The sequence below is a fragment of the Oenanthe melanoleuca genome, chromosome 8, assembly GCF_029582105.1.
Source record: "Oenanthe melanoleuca isolate GR-GAL-2019-014 chromosome 8, OMel1.0, whole genome shotgun sequence".
NCBI classification, from domain to species: Eukaryota; Metazoa; Chordata; class Aves; order Passeriformes; family Muscicapidae; genus Oenanthe; species Oenanthe melanoleuca.
In genome coordinates, this window is record NC_079342.1 from 3,734,882 (window position 1) to 3,757,969 (window position 23,088).

Consider the following 23,088-nt stretch of genomic DNA (forward strand, 5'->3'; position numbering starts at 1 on the left):
GGCATGGGGAAAAATAAAGGTGTTGGTTTGGTGAGTTTTTTTCTGGTTTTACTTGCTGTCTGAGTGTGGGGTGAAACTGAATTACACATTTCAGCTGATGACAGTGAGGAATATGGGAAGATATCCTGATAGGATTTCCTGAGTACCTGTAACATGGCCTGTCTCTTTCTGAAATTATCCTACTGGAGGCAGGAAATATCAGGTCTATTAGTGAAACAGCTCTACAGCTATTAGTTTTTAGAGGTTTAAATAGTCTTATCTCAATTGATGTGTTTGCCCTGTGGCTCATCTATCACCCTAAAATGTTTTATCAGCACCTGAAAAAATCTCAATGAGAAGAATAGGCTCATTCAAGGCCCATTCAAGGGGCTTTTAGATACAAAATGTTGGATTTTTTTTTTTTAAAAAAAAAAGGTCTTTTAAGATCTGATATTATTTGCTGGCTTTTCAACCCTGTTTCATAGCTCTTGTAGCACCACTTCTATAAATGTTCCTCACCAGCAAAGAAAGGAAATCACAATAGGTTAAAAGAAAATCAGGTTAACAGGCAGCAATCTCTGCCCATTCAGCCTCAGACATTTGTGAAAATAAAGGATTAGGAAGAATTACTGCCAGGTACTACCTGCAAAAAAAAAAAAATAAAAAATAAAAAAATAAAAACCTTTTGTAGCATCTTTGTCTTCTCTAACAGTTATTAGAGGTGTAAGAACAGCTCTTGGTGTCAGAAGTGAGCTGTATTTGAAATGAGCAGAAGTTACAGTGCTGTGAGATGTTGCAGTTTTTGTGAATTTTTTACTGTTTATTTGACACACAGATGATGAGTTACCTTTTTCTTTAAAAATTATGTTTCTAGTTTGAAAACAAGTTGTGTGTGTGTTGTCTTGAGGTCTGATGGAGAGGAGATGGAGACAAAGGGATTTTCTTTGTCTTACCCTCTTCACAGGACTTGAGAACTTTCAGAGTAGGTGAACCTGAGCCAGATTTGGCCTCAGTCACAATAAAACATTATTTTAGTGGATCAAAAGCCAGAAGGGGAGAACTAAATTCAGCAAGGTGAGTTTTTTATGTACAGGACCTTCCAGGGACCAGCCTCACACCAGAAAATAATAACAAAAATGGTGATGCAGTGGGTTCATTGTGAAAATCTGGGGGTATTCTTTGGTTGTAAATTTTACCATATATTTGCCACCTGATGTTCCTCACAATTAAAATTGATGAGAAGCTTCCTTTTACCTTTGAATTAGTTTTTCCACAGAAGAAAAGGCGTTCTGAGGTCCAAAGTAGGGAATAAAAGTTTTCTCAGAGGAGAAAAAGAGACTTTTTGAAAAGCACACTGGTAATTCTGTAAACAGCTGCTTGCTGGCTCCAGTCTGATCTTTCCCAGGGAAGATCTTTCAGCTCTGATGTGTTTCAGCTTTTCTTTTAACAGGAAACTGCAGTTTAAAGAACCATCATGTTTGGTGAATCTGTAGAGGATTTATTTCCAGGGAGCAGAGGCTCACAAACTTGGGATATGAGCTCTGCAAAGGATGTGTTTCACTTGCAGGGTCTGTTTTCATGGTGGGCATTTGATTTTCAAGTGTGATGAGTCCTAATTCAGCAATGTAGAGAGTTGGTTTGGGACTTCAGCTCGTCAGAAAGCCACAGCTGCTGCAGCCACCAGTGGAGAAGGAGAGCAACGGAAAATTTGACCCAGGCAAGGCAACATTCCCTGAGCCATGGACCCGAGGAAGCAGAAAATGACTTGTGGCTGCTGTCATAAATTTCATGTGTTAGACCTGCCTCTAATTAAATCAGGTTGTAAATTATGTGTAAAACCTGATGGTGCTTTTTATTCTCTCTGAAAAGTGTGTTGAGCTGTAGGAAATTCTGTCTCTTGGGTGCCTGCTCCTGTTTTATCCTCACTTGTGGTAATTCACCACTCCTCCTGTATGTTCACCACTGAGATGTGCAGCAAAACAAAGACAAGCAGCAGAGAGAAGCTTGAAAATTCCACGTGCTGGGATCACTGTCATGGTTTGAAATTGTATGTAGAGGGTGCTGTGTGTTTGTAATCTTGGTTTATCTTTTACTGCTGTTGAAATGTTGGATGTGTGCTGCATTTCCCAGCCAGCAAAGGTCCTGTGGATGGAGAGGTCTTTCTGTGAGTGGGGGTTTTTCTGTTGGTTTTTTTCTTTTTTTTGTCATGGACAAATGATTAACAGCTGAATCAATTGTGCCAGAGGTTGAGCAAGCTCTATCACACAGGCTCATCTTGGGTTCAGGCTGGGGCAGAGTCATTTGGAAGAAAAAAATGAAGCAAAAAAGGCAAACAGAAAGCTTTGCACAGCCTGAATCATCTCCCCTAACAGTTTGTCCTCCATGTCTAGAGGGCAGTTTATCACTGCCTGGGGCAGTGCCTGAAATAAAATCTTTTATTTGGAGCAGATTCCTACAAGGACTCGGTTAATGTGCTTCTCTGTGTTAAATTGTTATCATCAGGCTGCCAAACCAGAAAGGTGTCTCAGCCAGTTGTTTCTTCAGCAGGGACATGGCTCCACAGGCAGAATAATGTCATTTGTAAGGGTGTAGCACTTGGCCAGGTAATGGCACCGAGGTTGTTGGGTTTGTTTGGTATTAGTGAATATGAATAATTTCATGTATAGCACCCATCATTGACATAATGAGCAAATTAAAATGTGTTTACTCTTTGTATCACCAGAGCACTCAGAGCTGTGTCCCAGGGTGAGAGATTGTGCTGCTCAAAGCCAGAGGTGCACAGCCAGGCTCTGTCTTCAAAGATGTTGTCCAGCAAAGGGAGGGGTGGGAAAACACAATATTCCTCATTTTGTGCAGGGAAACACAGATTCAGAGAGCTTGGCTCTCTCTAAGGTGCTTGCTGTAGGATAACAGGAAAATAAAGGGAAAGCCTGTTGTGTCTCAGGAATCCAAAAGCTGTACCTGGGAGAAGCAGCAGGATGTGAAGGCTCAACAGGCAACCAAAGAAAAACTTTTCCAGGTTCTGTCTGATCTGCCTTTGACAGCCCAGCTGAACTGGTGGCAGCCAGCCCCTGGTAAGTTCTCATCCCAGTCAGGGCCATTTAAGAGAGAGAATGGCTCAGTGTAGTAGCAAAAAACCACAGAGATTACATCTGATACCCTGACAGGTCCTGCTTTCCTGGGCTCAAAGCTCTGGGTGCATGGGGCAGAGAATCTCTGTGGAATGGCCCAGCCAGGGCTGGGGCTCTGTCCTGCCCAGCAGCAGGAGAGACAGGGAAGGGCACTCAGGAATAAGGCTTTCCACCAGAGTGAATACTTGTGCCTCGAGTCTGACCTTCCTCTGGAAGACAGACATGGAAAGCAGCAATAAATAAATGATTCTGCACTCTGTTCCTAGAAAGCCAACTCGAGTTCACTTATCACTTCCTTCTTGCCAAGACTCAAATACGTTTCATTTGTTGAAATATTAATTTTCCCTTGAAAGGAGCATTACAAATGAAAGTGCAGATTGCTCCTGGGCAGAGCTTGGCTCCCTCCCTGCTCAGGAGAGCCGTGTGCTACCAGCAGCAGCGTTTACCTTGTGAGCCTGCCAGGTGTGCTGGCTCATCTGCTGCTTGCAGGGGGGCAGAGCAGCTCTGCAGCTTCTCTTTTTGTGGCTGAATCCTGTTGAGACCCCAGGGGCAGGCAGGGCAGGCGGTGTGGGCTCAGCAGAGTGATGGGTGCTCTGCTCCCCATCCCAGTGCTGCTGCTGCTGCTCTGTGCTGTGCTGGGCACCCTGGGCTCTGGGTAAGTGAATTGGGAACATTCCTTCCCTGCTGGGCACTCAGGGTTGTTTCCTTCAAGGGCAGAAATGGTGAGAATGTGGCTGAGAGCTGTTCCTTTCTCTGCTGGTGTAATAGATTTTGCTGTTTCAGACAGCTACATCTTGTAATCTTTCCAATCTAACTATATTTTTGCACTGTTCTCTGAACTTTGAGCTTTGATTTCATGCCTCAGCAAGCTGATGGGGTTTTGTAATTTCTTTATTCTATGTGATTTTTAATATGCAATAATAGGAACCTCATGCCAAGCACTAAATCATACTTAAAGCTTCAGCTGATGCTGTTCCTTGTCGGGGTGGAAGAATTGGGAACATTGCTGTGGTAGTTTCCTTGTCAAACTGGGTATGAAAAGAAACTAATTGTCAACATTTTACTAAAGCTCCCCACATGGAGGAGGTGCAACAAGGGAGCATTTGTCTGGGACAAGGATTTAATCAGAAATCCTGAATCCTCCAAAAGAGGAGGCAGCATTTTAACTGTGGCATTGTGGAAACCTTGGAGACAGCTGTGACATGAGGGAGTGAGAGAGTGGCTGGGGTGAAGAGTAAAGGCTCACACTTGGGCTTGGGTTTGTTACTGGGTTGAAAGGGATTAATGGGATAATGACTCATGAACTGAGAGTAGAATCCAAGCCTAGTGGCTTTGGCCAGCTGGGGGGTGGGGAAATGGGCTGCTGGGCAAAGAGAGAACCTTAAGCCTGGTTTTCAGAAATGCTGAGTGCATGCCAGGCCTTTTCTTGGGGCTGATGTTTGTTCTGGAGCTGCCTGACCTTGGAGCCTTGGAGCGAGGGCAGCAGTTGGTGGTGAAGGTTTTGCTGCTTGCACAGCTTGGGGGGAAGCCCAGATTGGTGGACCCTGGGTTCAGTTTCCATGCTGGCACTGGAGAGTGGCTCGGGTTTTGTACAGGATCAGTGCCAGTGCATCAATGCCATGGGGATGAGGTCTGAGGTGCAGAGGCTGCGTGCAGGGCGTGGTGAGTGTCAGTCCTTGGTGTGTGTGGCTGCACACAGGACAGGCTGGGCTGGCAGGTGCTCAGGGCTCACAGTGCCCATCCTGAAGCTGTGCTGTTGTTGACACAGTGGCCAGGAGCCCCTGGCCGGGCACAGGCCGCCCCAGCCCCGCCACTGCGCCCTGTCCTCCTGGTCCAGCTGGAGCCCCTGTGACCCCTGCCACGGCAAGAGGGTGAGTGTCTGCTCACACTGAGACTCTTTACAGCCCTGTCCTTTTGTCTGTGGGGGGCTCCCAAGCAAAGCAGTGCAGGGAGACTGGGGGGGGTTTTGCTTTCTGCTGGTTTTAGCTCTTCAGCTCACCACCCCAAATAACTGCAGTGCTTTCCAGGGTGCCTCACTGTCCTGAGAAGGTAAGGCCAGGCTTTGCAGGGGCTTTCCAACACAGCCCTGTCCTTCCACATCATTGCAAGGCACCTTCCCCACTAATGGTCCCCTGTGGGACCTGGAGACACTCGGTGCCTCTGAGGATTAAGATGCTTTTTCTTGTCTGCCAGACAGCATTTTCCACCTGAGAAGCCCCATCAAATGAAAGTAATGATCCCAACAGCGTGAAAAGCAAAATCCCCGTTGCTAGAGAGACCTCTGCTAACAAACTGGAGAAGCTGTTCCCAGGCTTAAGCAGAAATAACCAGTGATGGGAGCTGGGGGGAGAGTGAAGCTTCATATCAAAGAGTTAATCTCAGAAGCTGGGGGAAAAAAGGAGGGCTAACATATTGGACAGAGTAATTGACTGCTTCACAGCAGTGTTGTGGGCGGAAAAAAATCCCTAATGATACAGAGGGGCAAGTAAATACACTGACAGAAAATAACAAGGGGTGTCATTACCAGCACTAATTGAAAGAGAGGAGATGGAACTGAATCCTTCCTTACTCCTGCAAAGTCCTGCACTGCACTGTCAGGCTCATTTAAACAAACTGTCAAAGAAAAGCAAACTTTCCTTCATCCCCCCCAATCCCCCAATAAAATTAAAACTGTCGCAGATCAGAAACCTTAGAAAGGAGGCAAATCACCAGCATCACACTTCTGTGCTGCCACTTTTCCCTTTTAACATGACAGAGTGTGCTTAGATCAGATCTCAGCCACACAAAGTTTGTTTTTCAGCATAAAATTCTCCATTCCTGTGCACTTGAGTTTTTTTATTTCATCACAGTACAGGTTTGCCCGCCTGGAACAACCCTCTCAGTTCAGAGGAGATCCCTGTGATGACTCTGACAGAGAAGCTGAGGACTGTGTCCCAAGCAGTCCTTGCAGGAGCAGAGTTAGGTGTGATGGCTTTGTGTGTGCAGTCACAGGTAAGGTCTCACTTTTTATCTTCTCTTTTCTTTGTCAGAGTCAGGATCAATTGCTCCTGGTATGGTATTTTGTGTTTAGACTCAGATATTTATCAATCCTTATCTATGTTGCAGTGAGTTCTACAGCACTTCTGGCTAACAGGCTAAAAATGGAGAAATGGCAATGTGTCTTTCTTGTTAAAAGGTCTTTTAAGCCCAAACTGTCTAATTAAGAAAATTATTTTCACTTTTAACCCAATAACCAATCACCCATGACCCACAATGCAGATTTTTTCTATCCAATCACAAAAGTACCACTTAGACCCATGAAGAAGAAGGTGAAGAAGAAAAAATCCTCTGCCCCAAAACCTCCATCTTGCTCTCTATATATTGCTATATTCTAAAACCCCAAATTCCAATATCTCCATCTTGCTCTCTATATATTGCTATACTCTAAAACCTCAAATTCTGCTGGGCCAGAGGGATGCCAGGAATTTACCTGGCTCCTCCCGTGCTTGTGTTTGTGTCAGTGACTTTGAGTGAGTCTAGCAGCCACCTTTAGAATCTCCAAATAGCAAATTATAACCTGCTTATATCAGCAAAATCTGAAGCACAAGTGGCAGCAGCAGGAGCTCAGCACCTGAGATGGGACAAAGGAAAAGCCTCTGTTCTGCATCTTCCTGTGTTTTGGTGAGACTGAAAACACTGATTGTGGAGATGGGAAGAGAGAAAAAATATACTGCATGCACAAGGCCTGCTGAAACAACATCTTTGTTCTCTCAAAATGAAAAAAAAACCAAACCAAAAAACCAAACATTCTATATTTCTTTATACTTTTAATTAATGTGGTTTTTTTCCTAAGATGATGTCACGATCCACTTATCATTCCTTGCAAGGAATTTTAAGATTATGATGCTTTTGAGTGAAACTGAGCAGATATAGAAGAATTTTGTTTTTTCCAGCCAGCTTTGAACCATTCATTCCAGGAATTTTGTGTTTTGCTCCTAGACTCCATGTCAGGAGTGTGATCAGAGATTTTCAGGAGTGACTTTCCCTTCACCCTAGGGAGATGCATTGCACGGAGGCTGCTCTGCAATGGGGATGACGACTGTGGGGACCAGTCAGATGAGAAAAACTGCAAAAAAGTGTTCAGGAAATGTGACCAGAAGATGGAAGAGTACTGGGGAATAGAGAATCTGGCAAAAGGGTAAGATCTGTAAGATCAGACCATGTGAAAAGATGTTTCTTTTTTCTTATTCTACAGGGAAAAATTGCTTGTTGCATTAAAAAAAAAAAAAAAAAAGAAAAGGAAAATCATATTGCAAGAAAAAAATATATAATTTTCTCATTATTCTCTGGAGATATGGCTGCTGCACATGTCATTGCTAATGCTTTGTACTTCTGAGTTTAATCAAAATTAAAAATAATGTTGGACAATTATAGGAACATGCTTCTCATCTCTTTGAAGCTACAAATGCTCAGTAATTTGCTTTTAGTGGACTTCCCTTTTTTTCCAGATTGTTCTAAAATTAGAGTTAATTTTTTACAGCTTCAGGGTCATTATCATGCAAGCTTCTCTCCCCAAAATCTGGAGAGGCAGATCCAACAGAGTCCTGGAGCACTGATGGTTTTTTGTGGTGTTTTTTTATGAAGTTTCATTTCACCAGCAGCAATGGGAAAAGCAAGTGATGGGGTTTAATCTCCTCATCCCCACAAACTGCAGTGCTGCATCCTTTCCTAGAGCAGGCAGGTTAAGGTTTCTGTCCATCATCCACTGAAATCAAAGGAAAACTCCCTGTGGTTTTGAGGATTAGTTGAGCTGTTGCTCTTTCCTTGTTCCCCAACAATTTCTACTATTATCTGCTGACCTCTGCTTGACCCTTGACCGACCTGGCAAAGATTTTGGCTGATAAACCAGAATGAAGAAGAGTGAATCAAAAATCAGCCTAGATTGATGGCATGGAGTGGCAAACCTGTCTTTGAAGGTTCTGGTGGATGCTGTGGATATTTGGGGATGCTCAGGGTGGGGTGGGAGTTTGGCTGGTGCACTTTCTTCTGCTCTTCCTGGAGAGGTCCAGTGAAGACCACAAAGCTGCCAGTGCTGGTGGCAGTAACACTGGTGCCATTCACAGCTGGGGGATGAAAATTGCCATTTATATTCATCAAGTGTCAAAATTCAACTCTTGTCTTTTGATTTCTCATCAGTCAGGTTCTTCTGCAGCACCTGGGTTGGTTGGACAGTGAAAGAGGCTGAGCTTTCTTTTGGGGCTTCAAAATAAAGAAGTGTGAAACAAAGAGCCTGTGGCTGAATAAAACAATATTTTCCCTTTCTCAGGCAAGGCATTTAATGTTTAGCTCTGAATTGATGGAACTATAAAACATTGCTGTTCTGCTTCACCTGCAGGTTGAATATCTTCACAAACAGCTTGGAGGGGTTGGTCCTTGATCACAGGTACTATGCTGGGGCATGTTCTCCCCATTACATCACAGACACCAGGTTCAGGAAGCCCTACAACGTAGAGAGCTACACACCAGAGGTACGTGCCAGCTGTGCCTGCACATGAACTCACACACACATATCCCAGTGGATTCACTGCCCTAAGCTTCATTGCTGCATCGTTCTGTTAAAAAATCACAGAATTCTTAACACCCAAGAGGATCAGGCTGATTTTTACCCTATTCTAGAACATCCTCAGTGTTCATACTTTGTGTGAAAACTTGTTCCTGCCAAAAGCTGTATTTCTAATATTATATATTTGACCTTAGTGCTTCTGATGACTTGATGTTTTTGAGTGCTGCCCACTAGGAAACCTTTTCCTTTTAGAATTTGTTCTTTAATTGATGCCTGTGTTTAAGATTTCACCTTCCTTGCATAAGATTGACATAGTAAGTGAAAGCCTGGGGACCTTGCAGTATGGAGGAGATAGGAGCTTTCCTGCTGCTGTAAATCAAGTATTCTTGAAGTACCTGTGTTAATAATAATAGTGCTTTGCAATTATACAGGGCTTTTCATCTTCAAAGTGCAAGCATTAATTCACAAGTATATTTGTGTCTGCATTCCTTCCCCACGCTTCAGGTATACAATCACTGTGCAGGAAATGAGATGTGTTGTTTTTCCTTTCTGTTTAGACCAAAGGCAAATATGAATTTACAATGACTGAATATGACTCCTACTCAAATTATGAAAGCAGTGTCCTGAAGGCAAAAGCTTCTCAGACAAGCTTCGGCATCGGTATAAAAATACCAAAAGTGTTTGAACTTGGTTACAGTTCGAATGACATGAGGTTCAAGAAGTTCATGCAGAGGATGAAAAGATTTTCTTCCAGTGTAAGCACTGCTCCATTAATTCCCTGCTAATGTGTTCCCTGTAAGTGTGTGTGCGTTGGTTTGAGGCTCCTCCTCAGCAGCCAGGACTGGGATAAATCAAATCCTTCCCCCAGCTGGATTCTGCCCCTTGTTCAAGTCTTGACTACCCCCACAGTGCCTTCCTTTGTGTTTGCAGCATCCAGGAGCTTTTCCATTCAGCTCTCAGCTGGGATCTGGGCTGCCTGACCTCTGAAATCAGCCACAACCCGTGGAGAGGACTCAGTGATCCTTGTGGGTCCTTCAGCTGTGGATATTCTCTGATTCTTAGTGTGGTCTGTCCACTGCCCTGCTGGGCATCCACTTTTGAATGTTTGTAGCGAAAAATTGAAACTAAGAAACCTGTCCAACTTGAATCCATAGCTCCTACAGCTGCCATCATTTCTTTTCTTTTTTTCATCTGTTATTGCCAAAAACAAAGGAAGCTCATATCAGTGGTGTAATAGTATCACCAGTGTGAATCTCCTTTCAGTGTAAAGTGTCCTCAGGAATGGCAAAGTATTCCTTGCATTTGCTTCCTGCAAAGTTGAATTTCTCACAAAAAGATCAGAGGTCAATGAGAAGCATTTGCAACAGATAAACAAACCAGATACTAAATCCTGATTTTATTATTTAAGCTGCTGTGTTCTACACTGATCCCTCCCTGACGTGCTTGTCCTGCTGACCCAGACAACTGAACACTAAACCCTTTGAACATAATGGAAGACATTTTCTGTTCCAGACTTTTATGCCAGAAAGGGGAGAGAAAATTTATCCATGTTTACATATCTGCACAGAGACATGTAAATATGTGTGTGTGAGAGAGAGTTTGTGTTTTCTTCTTGCCTTTCTGTGAAACACAAACACGAATCTGGCTCAGCCAGAGAATGACCATTTCCCATACAAATCATGATTTCAGATGTCAGAACGTCTCAGGAGAGAGATAAAGTTTTATTAGGGAAGTCCTGCAGGATGCTGAGGTGTCCTTGCCAGAACCTGGACCCTGCCTTTTCCCATGTCCCACTCATGACTCTCAGTTACTTCTACTATAAAAGTTTTGCTCTTGCAGGAGTTAGTTAGATCTCCAGCTGCAAACTGTGAAGTTAATAAACCCCGCTGATTTTTAACTGCCAATAACCACCCCACGGTTCATCAGGATGCCACCCCTGACTCCTCCTGGCTTCTCCTGCCTTCCCTGCAGTCCAGCAAGTTCCTGCACGCCCGCTCTGAGCTGGCTGTTGGCGTTTACAAGCTGAAGCCCCGAGCCCTGATGCTGCACCACGAGTTCCTGCAGCGGCTGCGGCGGCTGCCCCGAGATTACAGCTACGGGGAGTACCGGGAGCTGCTCAGGGATTTTGGGACACACTTCATCAGGGAGGCCACTCTTGGAGGCATCTACGAGTACACTCTGGTCCTGAACAGCAACGAGCTGCGCAAGGCAGGTGTGTGCATCTGGTGGGAAGGAGCTGTGGGGCTGGATTTTGGGTGGGAAGAGCTCTCTGCAGGCACAGGGATGGCTCAGGGCAGGAGAGGGAGAAGGTGGGAGAAGAGGCAACAGCAGCTCAAAGAAATCCTGCAGGAAATGTGGGAGGTGTGGGAGAAATAGGACTTTTGGATAGGAAATTAATATGATTATGTAGAAGTTGATTTATTGTTTATTATATATTATTATATATTTTATATATTATATAATATAATATAATATAATATAATATAATATAATATAATATAATATAATATAATATAATATAATATAATATAATATATAATATTATATTATATTATATTATATATTATATATTATATATTATATATTATATATTATATATTATATATTATATATTAATCATATTAATTATATAATTCTATATTAGTATATAATATTAATATATTGTTATATCTATTATATATTTAATAATACATTTAATTATATATTTAATATATTTAATCATATATTAATTATATATTTTAAGACTACTGTTTGTGCACTTTTTGATTGGTGCTTTTATGCGCTTTGCACGAGTTTTTTAGGTACAGTGGTGATTGGTGGTTGTTTAAAACGTTATTGTTCACTTTTATTTTGGGTTTTTTAATTTTGGTATTTTGTTTTTCAGCTTTTTTTTTTTTAATTTAGTATAATTTACGTTTTAGTGGTTTTGAAGTGTTTTAACAAGTTGTTGAAAAACACTTAAAAATGGCTTACTTCGTGCACTTGTTATAAACATTGGTTTAACCTAGAAAATATACAGAAAAATAAGTTAAATAAGTTAAAATAAGTGTGTGAAGGAACAGTAAAATATGTAGAAAACCAGCTAGGTAGCAAAATATGGAGAAAAACAGCTAAATATAGTTTGGCTGGTGCACACAACACAGACCAAGGCTTGGGCTTGTTCAGACATGTCACTGTGGCCTAAAATTGTTTATTTTTACTACATAGAGGTGCTGGATGACAGTAAAAAGAGGTTTTCAAAGCATGCTCAGCATCGTGGGCTGGATTTAGCTGACAAAGAAAGGCCCTGTGGCAGGTATTTTAGACAACACATTTTAGAGGCTGACAAGATGTTGAGATGAATGAGAATTGTGGATCTTACCACTTCTGTTAGCTTTGAAAACCTTCAGCCAGGTTCTTTTCCCACTGCCTTCTAAGTGGCAGTTTTGAAACACCTTTAGCCTCCAGAGCTTTTCCAGCGTGTAGGAAACAGTAAATAATTTGCTGGGTGACTCTTGTGCCTGACATTGCTCCTGATCTTTGGCTCTGGCTCCCTTTGTTGTGAGAAATGATGATTGTTGTGTAGGACAGAGCGAGCAGTGTGACATTAATCAATAGCTGCACTCTCAATTATTTATTCATTGGCAGGGGAGTGGGGAGCTGCCTCTGCTGTCTGTCTGCAGAGGCATTTACTGGGCTCTGCTTTGTGTAATACTCTGTTTGTTCTTCTGCTGTGTGGGAAGTTCCTTACCCTGGAGTCAGAGAGAGGGACAGAATTCAGATTCCCATTTCAGGTATTCAAATTCTAACAGAGTTTCCCAATTTCTCAGCTGCTGCTGTGGGCCCATCACAAGCCATGTTTGTTTGAACTAAAGTGTATTATTGTTTGCACCACAATGCTCAGTGTCTGCTGACCCAGATCAGGATCCTGAAGCAATAACAACATTTTCACACAAGTGCTGAGCTGGGCTGTAAGCTCTCAGCAGGGTTTTGTAGGTCCAGTCTGAGAATTCAGGTTTTTCCCTTCAAATTCCTCATTATATTTGTACTGTCTGTGCTGGAGCTGAAACCTTTTGCAGATCTGGTGTCACACACTCTGTGCCATGGTTGGTACTGGCTCTGTTCTCACTCAGACTCCAATCTGCCACATCTTAGAACCATGGAATCCTTTAGGCTGGAAAAGCTCTCTAAGATCGTGCAGTTAACCCAGCTCTGCCAAGGCCACCACTAAACCCTGTCCCCACCACTAAATCCTGTCCCCAAGTGCCACATCCACACTCCCTGTGGATCCCTCTGGGGTTGGTGACTCCACCCTTGCCCTGGGGAACCTCTTCCAGGGCTTGATTACTGTTTTGGTGGAGAAATGTTTCCTGATATCCAGTCTAAATTTCCATGAAGTACTTAAGGCTCTTCTGGCAGCAGAGAGTTGGAGATGTGAGCTAGTAAAAGGAGGAAAAGCTATTTCATGTATTTCTCTTAAAAACCCTGGATCCTGGGGGTGGGGAGAGGTGATGGGTAGCTGTAACTAGACATCCACTATTTTCCTACCCACTGCAGCTCTGCTTTACCAGTACAGCTGGGTGGGTGACTGAAATCCTCCTCTTCCAGCATTACCTTGCATTTCTACTTGGCTTCAGAATTCTGTAAAATGCAGAGATTTCATTTCATATAGTTAAGTATCAAAAAACCCCCAAAAATAATCTTCATAATCATATCTTTTTTTTTTTCTTTTCCTAAAGCAAAAATACTTATCAACTCTCATGTTCTGTGTACATGGACATAAAACATGAAGCAGTTGTATTAAAACCTTGCAATTTTTGTGTGTTTAAGGTTTTTCTCTGAGTGATGTCCAGAAATGTGCACAGAAGGGCTTTAACATTGGTGTGAATCTTGTTAAAGTCTCTGTGGGGCTTGGAGTAGATACAGCTGGCTGTAAAGCCCTTTTGAAAGAGATTGGAGGTAAGCATGAAACACTTCTGCCATTTCATTTCTTTGTCATACAGTGGGACTCAATGGCCCAGCAGCAGATGATATTTTCCTGGAGGGAGGGATGGGTTGTGGAAAAGCTAAAGATGGCCCAGCAACAGATGATATCTTCCTGCAGGAGGGATGGGTTGTGGAAAAGCTAAAGATGGCCCAGCAGCAGATGATATCTTCCTGCAGGAGGGATGGGTTGTGGAAAAGATAAAGATGGCCCAGCAGCAGATGATATCTTCCTGGAGGAGGGATGGGTTGTGGAAAAGATAAAGATGGCCCAGCAGCAGATGATATCTTCCTGCAGGAGGGATGGGCTGTGGAAAAGATAAAGATGATTGCCCCAGCTGGTTTAAAGATGGCCCATTAGCAGATAATATGTGAGATAAGGGTCACTGCCCCACTCAGCTTCAACAGGGTCACATCCTGTATGGCAACCCAAGCCAGGAAGGAATTTAGGGGAGGGATGCAGGGTGCAGGATGGGGAATTCCTGCAAGGGAGCAGGAAGAACACAGGACACACTGCAGGAAACCAGGTGAGCAACACTGGTGGTGCTTTTCCTTTGCCCTCTGGGTGGGATGGGACCTGCTGCTAGCTGATAACTGCATCCCACAGAGACACTGGGCACTGTCCTGGGTGTGTTTCTGCAGACAGCACTGCCAGGAAGGAGCTGGTGGAGGATTTTGTGGCGCTGGTGCGCGGCGGGGCGAGCGAGGACATCGCCCGGCTGGCGCACAGGGAGCTGCCCACAGCCCAGCTCCTGCAGCGCTGGGGAGAGGCTGTGGAATACAACCCTGACATCATCAACCTCAAGGTACTGCCCCTCCACTTCCCCCTAGAAAATTAGGGTTTTAGTTGCCTTGCTGAAAACAAGTTAGAAGTTATAAGGGAGTAGTTATCTGAAACTTAAATAATCGATTGTCTGTCATTTCATGTTTGCTCAGCTGTGCTTACAATGGGAAAAGACAAAACTAGTGAGCAGACCCAAAGGAACATGGACAATGCAACCAGGAACCCATTCTTTGGAAAACTGGACTATCCCCAGAAATCATTTGTATTGTCAGTGATAGAAAAGGTCAAGAGTTTAGGGTGAGGAAGACTCGCCTTACTTCCTCCTTTTAAGACCCCTCCCCACAAAAACGACCCCAGACTTAATTTAAGAAGTCAATCAATGCTTAATAGCTATTCAAGCTAATTACCATAGGAAGCAGGGGATGGGAGAGGCTGTTATTAAGAATATGTATTTGTTTTAATCCTTTGCTAATAAATAGACTCTGATCACCTGTGATTTTGCAGTGTGTATTAGAGGATTACCTCACTGCTGCCCAGCACTGAATAAACACACACTTTGTAACTTTAAATTGTTAGAGAGTCTTTTGTCCATCACAGTTGAGTATGGGTGTTAGACCAATACTCGTATTTTGGTAATTCACCTCCAGCCCCTGTCTTTGAATAAACAGGATTTAGAGGAAAAAGAAAAAAAAACAAACAAGAATAACAAACCTTACTGTGCAGTGTAGCTCCTCTAAGTGAGTGTTCAGAAATTCAAAGGGGTGATGCTTTAAAGGGACTGTGCTTGGGAATGCACAAAGTAAACAGCTTTAACCCTTTAACTTGGCTGTGCAGATGGCATTTCCTGCTGCCTGCAGATCAGATGATCCACCTTCTGTTTTACCAATGTATAGCTTACCAAAAATTGTATCTGGCAGCATATATTCTAAAAGATTCTATAAAATGTTCTGTTTTCCTGGGTATTTATTGACTTCTGTGAGCACCAGTGACCATTCTTTCTGGTTCAAAAGGTCAGGTGGTTCACTGTGCATGCCTGGGTGTTTGGGCAGCTTAGCTGAACCTGAAAAATATGAGTTAGGCTTTGAAGAGTCAATGATTTTTGATCCCAGAGAGTTTTAGAAATGCAAAAAAGCAAGCAGAAATATGTAGCAATTCTGCCTCGTCATCCTTAATGTCAAAATGAGTGAATAGTACAAAGGTGCAAGAGAACATCCTTTTAAACAGGAGTTTGGACTGGTAGAGGTGGAAGTTGATTTATAGTTGTTTTTCACTGTAAAATTTAATTTTAGGCAAAAATCTTTACATTTGTAGGAGGGGATTTCTTCTCAAGAAAGAGGTGAATTCTAAAAAGGTGAAGCAAGCAAAAATCAGGAATTTGGAAATACAGGCAGTATCCATCTGGCACTTGCTGCAGCCCCTGGTGTGCTGTGGATTGACCTTCCAGAAATGCACTGGGAGGTCTCAGAGCAGGAGACAAGAGAAATGCAGCCTCTGCAGCAAATCCCCCACACAGAAAAACCTCCCATGAGGAACTGAGGTGCTCTTTGTCTTGCCTGGCATCACTGACCAGGCTGCCCAGTGAAAAACCTCAGGCAGATGTAATTTGGGTTTGGTATCTTCATTTCCATACCAATATCCCTGTGGGGCTTGAAGATCAAAAGTACCAGTGGAGTGTGACTAAATGTCAGCCCAAGAATGCTTAGTTAGGGAAAACTAAAGCAAATCAGTTCATAAATCATCTGCTGGAGAGACTTGGCAGGTCACTCTTAGTGTATTTCCTCATTTGTATGGTCTGAATTCAAAAAGCAAAGTATGGATCACAGATAATTGATGAAGAGTGGATGTACAGCAGCAGGAAATGAGCTCTTTTTTTTTTTTTTTTTTTTTTTTTTTTTTTTTTGTATTGGAGCATTCTTTAGCTCTGGTAGCAGGAGGGTGATCTTTGATGCTTCCTGTGTGTGACCTGCATCTCTGCAGTGAGGATGGGAATTTGGGATGGATCCCCTGATGGCACATGGAAGTACCATCCCACTGTGGGTGACTGGCTCTACTGACACTTTAACCTTCCCTTGTTCTCAGGAGGAAAATAAATGAGTGACCCAAAGTCTCCTTGGTCCCTGCACGTTCACTGTGCTGTGCACACCTTTGTCTTCTCTCCCCATCTGCAGATGGAGATCAAATCCTCTCCCTTCTGGAAAGCAGTGAGCCCTTATCTGGGCTCCCCAGGGACAAAAACCAGCCTTGAAATGCAGGAGTGGTGAAGGTGGCAGTGCTGATGTGAATCCCTGTGACTGGTGCCTCTGGCTGTGCTGGGGAGCTGTAGGAGGAGATTTCTGTGAATAGTTTGTAGAGGATTTCTGTGAATAGCTTTTAGGGGGAATTTTTAAAATCAGAGTAAGAGATCAGTCAGAAAATGTAAGTTTGAACAAATCTGATCTATAAATGTCTGTACCAGAAAAATGGATGAGAAGGGATTTAATGAAACTCCTGTGCAGCTTAGCCTGTTTCTTATCCAAATCTGCTGGATTTTGTTACACATTCCCAAGTGCTCTGGTGTTGGAAAGCAAGGGGAGCATCCCTGGGAGTATTCCTGACCTTGTTGTTCATAAGTTTTAACAAACAGCAATGGGAAACCTGTAATTGTGCCCCACAGCCTCCAGCTGTGCCACCACCAAACCGTGGGATGTCCAAGGCATTCTGAGCTTGGGAATTAATGCAGTTTCTCCCCTCCCCTTAGGCAGAGCCACTGCACGAGCTGGTGACTCCCTCTGACGTGGCTGATGCCATGAAAATCAGGGAGAATCTGCGCCGGGCTCTGGAGGAGTTCCAGCTGGAGAGCAGCTCCTGTCGCTGTGCCCCCTGCCTCGGGAATGGCATCCCCTTCCTCACAGGTACAGGGCTCCTCCTCCCTCCCTCCTGCCTGGAAACACCTGGCAGTCTGTGGGGAGCAAGCTGCCCTTTAGTTTTTACTGTTGTTTCTTCAGAGGGAATTACTCTGTGTTTTAAATCCTCTGTTTGTAGAGTCCTGGTAAGTACAGTAAGTCAAAGGATGTGGCTTTGTCATGGGAATAACCATCATCTGTATCTGTATCCATTATCTGTTTCAGTTGTACAGAAGAATTTGTTGCTTCTCAATTATGCCTTTAAAAAAGAAAAAAAATCCTTGACATCTTTAAGTCTCCTCCTTTTGCTTTTAAGATTGCTTCCATCCTCCTGGAGAAGTGACTACTGTCTCAGCTTTAATTAGTGTTTGTGAAAGGGTTTTGAAGATGAAAAGCACCAAATAAGTGCCAAGCACAGTGATCACCACCACCACCTCCCCCTGTTTCTGATAGAAGCTGTCCTCCTCTGTAAGCAGGCTGTGATTTAAAAAATGAAGGGGAAAAATAATCAAATTAAATGAAAACTGCTCTGCCTAAACAGGAGATATATGATGTGATGAGAGCTTCTAACAAAGGGATCATTTTGTCAAGTGCCTAATTCCAATCTGCATCTGCAAAAGTCCTGATGAGAATTGTTATCATCAAATTGTATCTAATGCAGAAATGATCACTTCAGGTACCAGCCAGCTGATTGTAGCACTTCAAGCATTTGTCTCATGGTGACCTTTGTTTAAAGAACTTTGTAGGAGCTGAGCCCAGGTTGGTGTTTCATTTAGGATCTTCCCAGCAAAGGCTGTAAATGACCATGTATTTTCCTAAGTGGGAGCTCTTCTGCAGGCTCCTGACATGGGATGCACATCCCTGGGCAGCCAGAGCAGGGATATTGGGCTTTTCCTCTGCCACAAAGCCAAATTAGCACATTCCTGTCCTGGCTGCTCTTTCTTGGTGCTGCAGTTTGTTTTTATCAGAAATCCCAGATATTCACACATGGGGCTGCTGGAGTGAGTCCAGAGGAGGCACAGGGAAGGCAGGGTTAGGTGAGATGTTGGGAAGGAATTCCTGGCTGGGAGGGTGGGGAAGCCCTGGCACAGGGTGCCCAGAGAAGCTGTGGCTGCCCTGGATCCCTGGCAGTGTCCAAAGCCAGTTTGGGCAGGGCTTGGAGCAGTTTGGGATAGTGGAAGGTGTCCCTGCCCGTGGCAGGGGCTGGGATGAGCTTTAGGGTCACTCCAACCCAAACCATTCCAGGATTCTGTGGTCCCTTTTGGAGAAGAGCAGGAGTGCTCTGTGGTCCCCTGGCTTGTGGAACTTCAGTGAGACTGAGGATGAGCTGCAGGGCAGGAACAAATGTGTGGGGAGGTGAGAGGGGCTGCAGGGCAGTCACAGCTCCCTTCTTTACTGGTGTTGATCCCTTCAGCAAGGGAGAAAAATGAAGGCATTTCACCCACTGTCCTGCCTCCCAGAAGATGAAGTGATGGTCAGAAGTGGGTGCCTGCTGGGCAGGGTGGCTCCAGGTCTGTAATTCCCAATTGTTCTTGCTTCCAGGAACAGAGTGTGAGTGCCTGTGTCCCCTGGGCTACCGTGGCTCTGCCTGTGAGATCAGCAGCAGGAAAGGTGAGAGGGGCCCAGCCCCCAGAGACAGCCCCAGCTGAGACAGGAGTGCCAGGGATGGATGGGCAGTGGTGCCAGCCCAGCCCAGTGCACCCAGCTCTGCCCCTGAAAGGGGACAGATGTATTTTCCCTTCTGAATTCCTGTGCCCTCCTGAGGAGGTGGGTTTATTTTTGCATGCACATGTCTTTCAGTTGTATCAAAATAGGAATTCCTGCCTGGTTCACAATCCCTGGAAAGCCTCAGGTCTCCTCCTTAGGAAACTGCTCTGTTTCCCAAGTTTTTCCCTTTGATAAAGCCAGCATGTTGCAAACTGTTCTCCCCCAGATATGCTACCATGCATTTTAATCTTAAAATCTTATTATGTTGTTTTGAAGCATTTATTAATGCTTCTTGGTCACTTTATGTATCCACTGTCTCCTGACTGATGCTCTTAACTCCTTCTAGTTTAGGATCATCTATGAATTTAATCATTTTGTTTACTTCTTCCAGCTCATTAATTTAGATGCTAAATAATACCAGATCCCAGGCACCCAGAGCTCTGGCACCAACCCACAATTTGATGCACTGCATTTATCACTGGCTTTGTTTACAGCATTACCCAGTACTCATTCTGCATGGCTGTGTCCAAACTGAGCCAGGCTGAAATGCACTTCAAGCCAAGATTTCACTGAACAGGGGGTCAATTTTTGGCTATTTCTAAGGCAGTCCATGGAGCCTTCAATGGTGGAGTCACTGGCACCTTACTTCAGTCTGTTTTTCACTCTCACAGCCACATCCAACCCTCCCAAAGCTCACATCCATCCATTTGTCAGCACTGTAACTTCATTTCTCGCTCCCATTTCCTCCTTTTATGTGTTGCCTCCGTGATTCTCAGCATTTTGAATTTATGTCACTCACATGCTCAGGGTCCTGAAGAACCAGTGTAATGGGAAAAGCAATGGAGGGAAAGCTGAATAGTCAAGCTGTTGTTCACTGAAGTGCTAACACTGCCCCTACCATCCCCAAATGTGGCTGAGACAAGTTTAGTTGGTCTGTTTCCTATCTAGGCTTGGACTAAGACAAAGAGAGCAACATTCTTCAACAAATCTAAAGCTAATTGCCTTTTTCCCCTCCCTTTTATGTCTTCCTGAAGTGCAGTTTGAACAAACCCCAAAAATGCTGAACAGAGAATTAACATCTCTGAAACAATCACTCATTGTTAATGACTCCAGTGTATTGTTAGTGATGTGGACAGGGGCAGAGCTGTTTGTATTCAAATACAATTCATGGGAGCTGACAGCTCTTCCCATGGAAAGAGCTGCTTGTTTCTGATGGGTATTTCCAGCTTTGTTGTGTTGTTGGTTTTTTTTTGGTTTTTTTTTTCCAGATGCTGCTATTAATGGAAACTGGGGGTGCTGGGCCAGCTGGTCCCCGTGCTCAGGAGGTCAGAGGACAAGAAGGAGACAGTGCAACAACCCTGCCCCACAGAATGGTGGCTCCTCGTGCTCAGGGCCAGACTCTGAGACAGTTCCCTGCTAGAGGGAATCCCTGGGAGCTCCCACAGAGCTGATGGGCACTTGGCAGACTGCTTGGGAAGACATCACCTCACTGGATTTCTGAGCTGGCCTCGCTCTGCCTGTGGGTCTCATCCAAATCAGAAACATTTCAGCAGACCCTGGGAGCTGGGAGGGTGTTGGGAGCCCCACCTTTGGATGTGCAGCTGTCCCATGGGATTGAATGTGCTCCCTGACCTCAATGTTTTGCCTTTTCCCTGTCTTTCCTGCAATGGGCTGAATGAGACAAGCTTTATCTCTGTCTGCATTTGGTAGCTGCGTGATTTCAAATTGTGCTGCCTTGTTGTTTAAGGTTCCTTTGAGATAAGAAGAGACACTTTGATCTTAGGTGCAGCAGGATGTGCACTGATGCACAGCTTCTGTGAAGGCAGCTGTGTCATGTGGAGCAAAATCCAGCACATTAAACCTAAATCTCAATGAGCACAACAGTATCTAACGTGACATTTGGAGCCACAGTGCCTCACTACCCTGCTTTCCCAATTTATTGTATTGTTTCCACCCCTGCCATGGGCAGGGACACCTTCCACCAGCCCAGGCTGCTCCAAGCCCTGTCCAGCCTGGCCTTGGACACTGCCAGGGATGGGGCAGCCCTGGGACAAATGGAACATTTGGGAAAAGCTGCCTGCACATCCCCTGAGCTCTTCTGCCCTTAGTAGCTGTGTTTGCCCCAGACCAGCTCTGGTTAATAAATCTGACCCCATGAAATCCAAAACTCCAGCTGCTGCTGGGTCCACCCAGGGTGGGACATCTTTAGAGAGAGTCCACTGTGGAAAGAGAGGAATTGGTTTGCCTGTTATTTCCATCCCTGGAGCTGTGCATCACAGCCCAGGTCCAACAGCAGAGGAACTGTAAAACACCATTTCATGAGCCTGCATCCTTCCAGGGCCTTGCCTCCCACAGCTGTGGTGGTGGTAAATGGTTCTGGCAAACACATTTGGTTGGGTGTGCTGCAGAATAACCAGTGACAGCTTTGCTGCAAAAGGCAATTCCACCAGTGAAAGTTGCTCATGAGTGTTGAGAGTCTGCTAACAGCTGCAAGGTCAAACTCTTCTTCTGAGGGTGTTTCAGCAGAGCTGGTGATGGTGGGCTGGTATTGCCTGCTGCTTTCCTTTCAGACTGATGCTGTCTGAATGTAATTCCTGTGGCTCCCTGACACCTGAACAATGCATTTAGCTGTGGCCCTCGTGCCGCCTCCACACTTACCGACAGGGCTCCTGTGACAGCTTTAAGAAAGGCAGAGCACATTGCATATGTAAAACAAGAGGGCTCTGTGCTCATTATGGGCTTCATCATTTAGCTGACAGCCCAAAACATTTCCCTTTTCCACTGTGTAGCTGCAATGTCTTTTGTGTGATGGAAATTCGCCAATTCCGGATTCTTTCCGGCTCGTGGTCAAAGAGGTCACTGCTTGTGAGAAGTAGGATATTCCTCCAAGTTTTTTGCAGGGGTTCTGTAGAAGCTCTGGAGGGAAGGGCCCTGAGCATGGTTCACCTCTGAGGACACAAACTGCAGTGTCATTGCCTGCCCTTCTTGAGAATCATCGGTGTAATCTGATTAAGGACATTTCTCAGATGAGTCAAGTGGCTTTTGTAAATGTAACCACCTTTCCTGCTCATCAAGCTGGTTAAACACACAGCAGTGGTGCCTCTCTTCACTGCTGTGGCAAGGACAGCCAAGTGTAGTGACCTGACTTGAGACTGACATTCCCAAACCAGAAAATGCAGATTTTTGAAGTGGTGACAGTACCTGAGTTTGTATATTTGAGTTGTTTTTTTTGGAGGAAGAGAGGTTTGACAGTCATCAAGATCATCAGCATAGTCTGACTGAAGTATGAGTTCAGCAGTGGCTGAATATTCAGCCTGTAGGCTTAGAAGCCTCCCATAAAGGACATAACTTTATCTTGTCCTTGTGATTCTGTGCTTTGATTCGCCTAACTAATGATTTATTATAACCTGGAGGGTAATAAAAAATACTATGCTGAAGCTTTTATTGTTTCATTTTGGTTGGCATTAAATTTTGGTACCATCTTTTACTGGTGTTCCTAACTCTGAGTCCCTGTGTAAGTTGAGATTAATAACCCAGGAGTGAGGGCTGCAGGAGGCTGTGCACGAGTTCAGCTCTGCTGCTGCTGCTCCAGCCCATTCCTCTGCTCAAGAGACACCTCTCAGTGGGCTCTCCTACATCCCAAATTGTATTTTCACGAGGAAAAGAAGAGGATAAACATACAGAGGTTGTATTTATGTGCACCTCCCTGCTTGAGGACGTTGCTGCTGGGGTATTGCAGCTCTGGGAGCTCCAGAAGGGGATTCCAGGTGAGTTGTAATTGCCTCATCCAGATTTCCCAGCACACAGCCAGCTGGAATCTTTCAGCAGTGGCAAACTGGACTGCTTTCCAGGCTGGATTCATGTGCTCCCTGTAGTGTCATTCCACACAGACACTTCAGCAGTGAGGCTGGAGCATCACCCAGGTGCAGCTGGGCTAACTCAGCATTGCTGAATTACTTCATCTTGCTGCTGCTTCTCCCATCTCAGATGGATGTAGCTGGTTCTCTCCCACATTGAGATGTTTTGTTGAAAGCAGCCCAGAGAGGCCATGCAGAGGTGTTAGCAGTCCCCAGATTTCAAACTCCTGCTTTTACCCTGGTG

General features: G+C 44.5%; 1 protein-coding gene across 1 annotated transcript; it reads left to right on the top strand.

Annotated features, from left to right (window-relative positions):
* The first annotated feature begins 3,501 nt into the window (after positions 1–3,501).
* On the top strand, positions 3,502–22,424 carry C8B (complement C8 beta chain). Its single transcript, XM_056497564.1, has 12 exons — positions 3,502–3,765; positions 4,879–4,981; positions 5,960–6,101; positions 7,146–7,287; positions 8,485–8,617; positions 9,210–9,407; positions 10,624–10,864; positions 13,462–13,590; positions 14,257–14,420; positions 17,136–17,289; positions 18,823–18,891; positions 20,256–22,424. The coding sequence occupies exons 1-12, from the start codon at positions 3,695–3,697 to the stop codon at positions 20,405–20,407; spliced, it is 1,698 nt and encodes a 565-aa protein (XP_056353539.1). The 5' UTR covers positions 3,502–3,694; the 3' UTR covers positions 20,408–22,424.
* Positions 22,425–23,088: the final 664 nt, after the last annotated feature.